This window comes from Impatiens glandulifera, chromosome 5 (genome assembly GCF_907164915.1).
Source record: "Impatiens glandulifera chromosome 5, dImpGla2.1, whole genome shotgun sequence".
NCBI lineage: Eukaryota > Viridiplantae > Streptophyta > Magnoliopsida > Ericales > Balsaminaceae > Impatiens > Impatiens glandulifera.
Genome location: NC_061866.1, coordinates 52,620,411 through 52,628,721, shown reverse-complemented (window position 1 = coordinate 52,628,721; position 8,311 = coordinate 52,620,411). Strand labels below are relative to the sequence as shown.

Sequence of the window (8,311 nt, the reverse complement as noted above, 5' to 3'; positions counted from 1 at the left end):
AGATCTACTAGTGTAAGCCCTTTTTTTCTTTTCTCTTTTTTTTTTTTTTTATTTATATACAAAATGTTTTATTAAATTTTATTTATACAATTGTCAATTATCAAGTTGGTCTTAAAAAACTTTTTTATATTTTTTTATTAATATTTTGAATTTCAGACAACGTATATTATGTTTAATTCCCTTTTCTATCTTAGTGACAAAAAAAAAAAAAATGAATATCCCAACTTTTGTGAGGTCCTGAGTTTGAGCTTGTCAAACGACAAGTTTCGCTCGTCTAGTCAACCTCTTTGAAGTCCTGGATTTGAGACGATAAATTTCGTTCGTCTAGTTAATTTGTTGAGTACGTTTTCGGGAGTCAACCTCTTTGAAGTCCTGGGTTTGAACCCATCAGATCGGTAAATTTTGTTCGTTTGGTTAATTGGTTGAGTATGTTTACGGGCTATTTGGTTAACCCGCAGAGATTACTTGCACTTCGAATGAAAAGGGGACCGGCGTTCTAAAAAAATAAATAAATAAACTTTGTATGTTTGTTAATTTACATGTTTTGTAATTCTTTTGGAAGTGAACCAAAGGTTTAATTAATTGTTGATTAAAGAATAATCAAATAAATTTTATTTGTTTTGAATTCAATTTATTATATTAATTGTCCAATGGTTTCCCAAAAAAATTAAAACATATATTTGGTTTTACAGCTTCCATTAAAAGGCCATATATAGTTTCAGAATTTTTTGGCTTGAACCTAATCTCTTAGGTTTTCAAGGTAAATCTTGTATAGTCAAGATGATTACAAGCAATTTATTTACATGGTTAGCTAATCAAGCCCTAAACTCTAAATTTATTCAGGTAGTTTAACTGGAAAAATGTCTTACTTAATAAATTATATATTGTAGATTCGATTCTCACTAAAAAAAACACTACGATTAAATGAGGTCTTGACTGTGGGGACATGATAGTCACTCCGACATTAGTTGTCTTGTTCACCAACATTTTTGTCTATTTTAAATAACCTTTATGCCTAATAATAAAATTAGGTATGATGCTCAATCTCAAATAATAAAATATAGACAAATTCCAAATCTTGCAAAATTTGGGTTGTTTGGTGTCAACAATTAGGACTAGTCAAATCCTAATACATTATCCCTACTATAACTGTTTTGGAAATCATTTAGACAAAGAAAACAACTGAATATTTTACAATAAGATGAGGCCCATGATAATATTAAAAATTAACTTATTCAGTTAGCACATAATAGATAAAATATATTATATACACCCATCAAAGAGGTCCATTATAAGTAACTTAGACATCTTGGTATTAAGTCATGTTCAATTGATTTGAAGTTGTGATCATGTGATGTTAACATGTGTATAGTTCCTTACAATTAACTGGATGTTTATACTTTTAGCAAAAATATAAAATATTATACTTAATGAAAAAAATAATTAAAATGTTTGAAGACAGGTAGAGAATTAATTATAATAAAATTATGTTGTTATATATTTTAATTTTTTTGTTTAATAATGGAGAATCACACCTATATTTCGTTTTCAACGAGAATCAAACTCATAACATTTTAGTTTATTAAATTTATTATTTTTATTAGAATTATATATATATATATATATATATTTAAAAGGTTATAAATTTAAATACTATTTTACTTAGAGTTATAATTTGTTCTCCTATAAAAAAAATTAAAGAAGTTGAAAAATTATTTTGTTTATGGCCCTTTTGATGACTTTTTTTTTTTTTTACATCGGAGGGTGTCTTATTTCTCTTTTCACAACTCAAATTTGAGTTGATGTTGTGTTTTGTTCGATACCACAATTTATTTAGTTAGATCGATTTTTTTATCTCAATTTTTTGTAATCTGAATAATATTCTCAATCTTTGGTGAGCCGTCTGTCACTCTCTAATCGTGTTTTGGTGACAATTTCTCAAGTCTGTATTCATCTCCTTCTTTGCAGCAGAAGAAATGATAATGCCAGATCTGAAATTCTTTTTTATTTTCTTATGAGAAAAATTTTGGAATTTATCTTTCATCTAAAGACTCTTTTATAAGTATCTTCTAATGATTTGTATGTGTTCATCGCTATTTTGTCCATATTTGTAGATGGTCAGTTGTCATTTGACATAACATTTTACAGTGTTGATTACCAACCCTTGGGCAAAGATCATGTCACTCATAATTATGGGTAGAAATTCTTCTGACACTACTCGACTTGCTCGTCTTTATCACCTATTGTTATTGGATTTAAGTTACGAAGAAATTGCGTGATTGATGGATAAGTTTCATTAAAATCTTTGTAAATCTATATTATATAATGTATAGGTTTGATTTTTTAAATGTTATTTTTTATTATTTATAAATTAATTATTCTTATGTAACTATTTATTTGATTTAATGAGAATTGATTCCTTATAAAAAAATTAAAAAGTTAATACAATTTTTACTTAAATTTAAAATGTTTTTAACTAGAATTGAATTTGTTATATTTTTTAATTATGCAACTCTTATAACTTAATTACCTCTGGATTTTATTGATATTTCATTTGGTCTTAAATAATGATGGGTCTCATTTATTTTATTTAAATGACTTGATGACAAGTTGAAATAAAATAACTGTGTTCAATAGACTACATTCTTATGTTTAATCTCTAATAGAAAACCTCTTAAATGAAAGTGTGATGTATAATTATATGAGATTGTGTTAATTAATTTATAAAATAAATTATAATTAAATAAAAATAATAATGAATGGCCACAAATAACCATAACCTTATCTATGAAATGAAATGGGTGTACCAAATCTGAACGAGGGTCTCTAACATAGACTAATTGTGCATTCCCCTTTTGTAGACCATTATTTTCAAGTAAAATTCAACCTCTATCGCTGTCGTGCCTCGTCTACTTTGACTACTTTGAGGCACTAGAATGAATGCCGCAATTAATAGGTCAAACCTTGTTTTATTTTTTCGGTCAAACAGTATAAATTTTAATCAATAAAAATTATTGGTAGAACTCTTTTTTACTAGGAAAATATTATATGATTACGTATTATCATATACCATCATTTTAAATGATATTTTTTCTCAAAGATCTATAGTACATATGGTATAAATATTTAAAATATTTTATTTTTATACGAATCGAATTAGATATAAGGCTGTGATATATTATAATAAGATATAGAGTTTCTTTAAATAATAGAAGAAATTCGATTCGCAACTTAAAATGTATTAATTAAAGTTATTATTTCTGATAACATATATACCAACTTGTGTTTTTTTCATTGTTTGAAATTATTATTATGTTTAAATGTTTCTAGTTGATTTGGTTGGATTAAAATTACTTTATTTAGCCTTGTTTGTAAGCACCTAGATTTCGAATTTGAACCATTTTTATTTTTTTTAAATTTATTTAAAATATTTATATTTTCAATTAATAATTCATTCTAATATTGATTGAGATGAAAATGTTCTTAATATATCTTAACTATATATATTAGTAAATATAATAACGATTTTTCGTTCAAACTTAACTCAACTCCAACTTATAGTGTTTTCACATAGATTCAAATATGCCGAATATTAAGAATATTATCAAAACGATTAAATATTTGATATATATCAAATTCGTTAAATATAGGATTGGAGTACACGTAACAAACCAAATTTTAATTTATCGAAAAAGTTTAGTCAATCTGATCTGCAGTTATTTTTAACTCTTATAATTTATCATAAAAGTTGAATAATCTAATCCGAGACCATTTTTAACTTCTTAAGAACACAGAAAAAAAATGTGGCGGTTAAATTAGCCTTAAAATAATCCAAAAAAAAAATTTAACTCAATCTGATCCACTGTCATTTCTAACTCTTATTAAGAACACTAGTATAAAAAGTTATGATAATTGTATTAATTAAGATAATTCAAATATAAAAATTTATCATAGAAATCAAATATTTGAAAAGTTGTGATAATTTATTTTAGATAATAAAGTTTTTTTTATATGTTTTTCAAAACAAGCTGTTATTTAAAATAGAAAAATAAAAGAGAATTGATCTAGTTGTAATGATGAAGATTCATGTATATATTAAATGCCACATGCAGCCAAGACGGAGCCCCATATTATATCACTACATTAAACGTATAATGGGAGCTTTTTATGGGAGGTTATGTCACATTAATTAAAATAATATTATTTATAAAATAAAATAATTCATATTAAATTTTAAAAAAAATATTTATTTAAAATTTGAGGTGGCTTAATTTGGAAACAACACGTTCATATGTGAAAGATATGGATGAGCACAAATTTGAAAATAAATTTATTTGACTTTGACTGGACAATCTCCAATTTGGCTAGTTGAAGCTTGTTTTTGTAAAAAGTATTTATTTGTTTTTTAAATAATTTAAAGTTTTTACTTTAACTAATTTATCAATAAAATATTCACATGTTCATGATTTCTAAAAGAAAAAAAAAATTAAGGAATTTTGAAAGTTAAAGTTATGCTAACTTAAGACATTTAAAAAATAAAATAATTTATTAATAAAACACAAAAATATTTCTATTATTTAATTTTTTTTATTATATATATATATATTATTTTTTTCATTCAATAACTCAACTTTTCATTGATTAATACTTATGAAATTATTTAAATAAAAAATGGTAAACAAGTCTCTTCAAAATATCTACAAAATATCTATAAACTTATTCAATATGATAACATATTTAAATATAAATTCATATACTTTTTTAAATAGTTCAATTTTAGCTGTCACATCCAATTATTAGAATTCACAAACTAAACCAGATATTTGTTACTTGTTTTTTTATATTCATATTTAAAATATAAAAATATATTTATTTCAATTTAAATTATTTTAAATACTTTAATATATATTTTTTAAAATTTAATATGCATCAAAGTCAGTCATAGTTCCTAATTTAAAATTTAAATTTAAATTTGAGATTTTTAACATATAAGACCTTTTTCAATTGAGTTATTCTTGTATAAATTTTCATTTTAAAATAATTTAAATTTTCATAATAAAATATAAATACATTTACATATTAAATAAAAACAACATTGTTTAAAACACAACCACAATTATAATTAATATACTTTTTAATATCAAAATTATTTTCTAAAAAATATTAAATTAATGAGATGTGAAAATTATATACTATTCATTACCCAACTCAATTAAAAAAAAAAAATTAACTCACCGTTCATATTAATTTTGTATTTGGAAAAACCAATTGGATCTTATTAATAATTTTTTTTATTTATTTAAAAACCATTTTTATAAATATTTTTGAGTAAGATGAAATCATATTTTGAAATATACTTTAATATTTGTTCAAATTCAATCCCACTTAAACTATATATATTTTCAAACATGTCTATCTCATTATTAACTTAATGTAAAAGTAAAATATAATACTGTTACTAAAAAAATAATATATATATATATAAATATAAATATAAATATAAATATAGTGAATTAATTAGTAACTTTAAAGTAAAAAGTAAAATAATATAATATTCAGATAATAATATATAAAGTTAAAATTCTAATAAAATAATATAAATAAAGATTTCCATTATTGCCACTATGAATAACAGTCAGATATGGTAATGATTTACTCACAAAAATAATAAAATAAAATAAAATAATATGAATAGAAATGAAATGAAATCTGTCCCCACAATTGACGCCAAATAAGACCAAATAATATGTGTCGGCTCAAAATGACGAAAATAGTGGCTGATCCAAACAAGCCCTTAAAATAAATCTATTATTTTGAATGATATATAGAGAGAGGGACCTAACATGACTATATTTTGACGAACACTCTCTCTCTTCCACCACCGCCATGTACGGTTGCTTGGGTGCGTATTCTTTACTTTCCTTCAAATCTCTGCAAATCTAGCTCCTTTCTGAAGAACCCTATTATTAATTCAAACCTTTACAAGTTTCTTCATATCCATCCCCAGCTCTCAGATACCAAATCCATCCACCTTTCTCTCTCGCCGCTTCAGGGATTAGATTAGAAGATTGTTTTGGCCTTAATCCGCTGTAAATTTAAGGTCTTTTTGGAATTAGGTTTGAAAAAATGGATAAGTACGAGGTTGTGAAGGATATAGGATCTGGGAATTTCGGTGTGGCCAGACTTATGAGGAACAAGGAAACTAAAGAGCTTGTTGCCATGAAATACATCGAACGTGGCCAGAAGGTTAATTAATTAGTTTGATTGATGCCTTTTTAATTTTAATTTTGTGGGTAGATAGATGATAACATACGTTCGTTGGTTGTTGTTGCAGATTGATGAGAATGTGGCAAGGGAGATTATAAATCATAGGTCACTCAGGCATCCTAACATTATCAGATTCAAAGAGGTAATCTTTCTATTGACGAAGATAAATCATAAAAAATCATTGCATTTTTCTCATTTGGGTATTGGTTTATATATATATAGGTTGTTGTAACTCCAACCCATCTGGGAATTGTTATGGAATATGCTGCCGGTGGTGAATTATTTGAACGTATTTGTAACGCAGGAAGATTCAGTGAAGATGAGGTTAACCCGATTGACTTTACTCTCTCTCTCTATATATTGTAGTAATAGAACTTGAATTCCTTAAAATTTTGTTTTCTGGGAAGTTTCTCTTCATCTTCTTTAGATGAATCATTTCAGGCTAGGTATTTCTTCCAGCAGCTTATCTCAGGTGTCAGCTACTGTCATAACATGGTAATTAATATATAATAAGGAAACTGTAATAGAGTTTATTATATATAGCAATGAAGATGAATACTATGTATTTTTTCTTAGCAAATTTGCCACAGAGATTTGAAGCTTGAGAACACTCTATTAGATGGAAGCCCAGCACCTCGCCTGAAAATTTGTGATTTTGGTTATTCAAAGGTGTAAAATCTGTTAAATCTTACTAGCCCTTTGTTTTAATTGCTGCAAATACATTTATAATATGTTTTCTTCAATCGTGTATTTATGATTGTAGTCGTCTTTGCTTCATTCAAGACCTAAATCAACTGTTGGGACTCCTGCATACATTGCACCCGAGGTTCTTTCCAGGAGAGAATATGATGGCAAGGTATAATAACCCGACAGTTTCTTTTCGATGTTTGAGATCCTAATCCAGTAAGAAGTGATAAGTTTCTTTTTGTTCATTGGCAGTTGGCAGATGTATGGTCTTGTGGGGTGACTCTGTATGTTATGCTTGTTGGGGCATACCCTTTTGAAGATCAAGAAGACCCAAAAAATTTCAGGAAAACCATTCAAGTATGTTATTCTGAAGTCATATTTTTAACATTCAAAACTTAATTTTCAAATTTATGAGACGCACCCTTATTATGATACGTTTTGTTTTTCTACAGCGAATAATGGGGGTTCAATACAAGATCCCGGACTATGTTCACATCTCTCAAGATTGTAAACACCTTCTTTCGCGGATATTTGTTGCCAGTCCAATGAGGGTATGGGCATATTTGTTGGTTGCCTTGCTAGTCCAATGACCAATGATTGTTAGTTAGTTATTGAAACATTTATTTGTGAATGTGATTGCAGAGGCTTAGCATTAAGGATATAAAAAGCCATCCATGGTTTTTGAAGAACTTGCCAAGGGAATTAACTGAAGCAGCACAAGGTCTGTATTACAAGAGGGAAAATCCAACATTCTCTATCCAAAGTGTGGAGGACATAATGAAAATTGTGGAAGAAGCCAAGACTCCGCCTCCAGTTGCCCGTCCGATTGGAGGTTTTGGTTGGGGAGAGGAAGAAGATGATGAAGAGGACATAGAAGAAGAAGAGGTAGATGATGACGACGATGAATATGAGAAAAGAGTTAAGGAGGCTCATGCGAGCGGTGAATTTACTATCAACTGAAAATTGTTGGATTTTAGCAGGTGTTTTACTTTGGTTTTTTTGGTTTTTCTTTTTAAGACAAAACTGTTTGTGTAAAATTAAACTGCTTGAATAAATTGGGAGCTTAAGAATAAAGGAGAAAGAATGTGTAGATATGCATGTTGTTGTTGTCTAGAGGTTGGAGATTGATCTTTCAAGAGTTTGATCTTCTTCCTTGTTCTGATCTGGTGTGATTGGAATTGAATTGCTACACAATAAGGGATTTCAGGCTCTTTAATGTATTATTATTTCTTTTGATGATTGTAACCTAGCTTAAAGACTTGACTAATTTCTCAAGAACATCAGAATCCATTCAATTCGAAAAATCATCAACCTTGACTTATTTCGAAAAGATCTTCGACCTGGGAAAGAGTGGTTT

At 27.0% G+C, this 8,311-nt stretch overlaps 1 protein-coding gene across 1 annotated transcript; it reads left to right on the top strand.

The window, feature by feature from the left end:
- Positions 1–5,849: 5,849 nt before the first annotated feature.
- LOC124937440 (serine/threonine-protein kinase SRK2A-like) lies at positions 5,850–8,195 on the top strand. Its single transcript, XM_047477704.1, has 9 exons — positions 5,850–6,246; positions 6,335–6,409; positions 6,490–6,591; positions 6,709–6,762; positions 6,844–6,936; positions 7,031–7,123; positions 7,207–7,311; positions 7,407–7,505; positions 7,597–8,195. Exons 1-9 carry the CDS (start codon positions 6,127–6,129, stop codon positions 7,912–7,914), a joined length of 1,059 nt encoding a protein of 352 aa, XP_047333660.1. The 5' UTR covers positions 5,850–6,126; the 3' UTR covers positions 7,915–8,195.
- Positions 8,196–8,311: the final 116 nt, after the last annotated feature.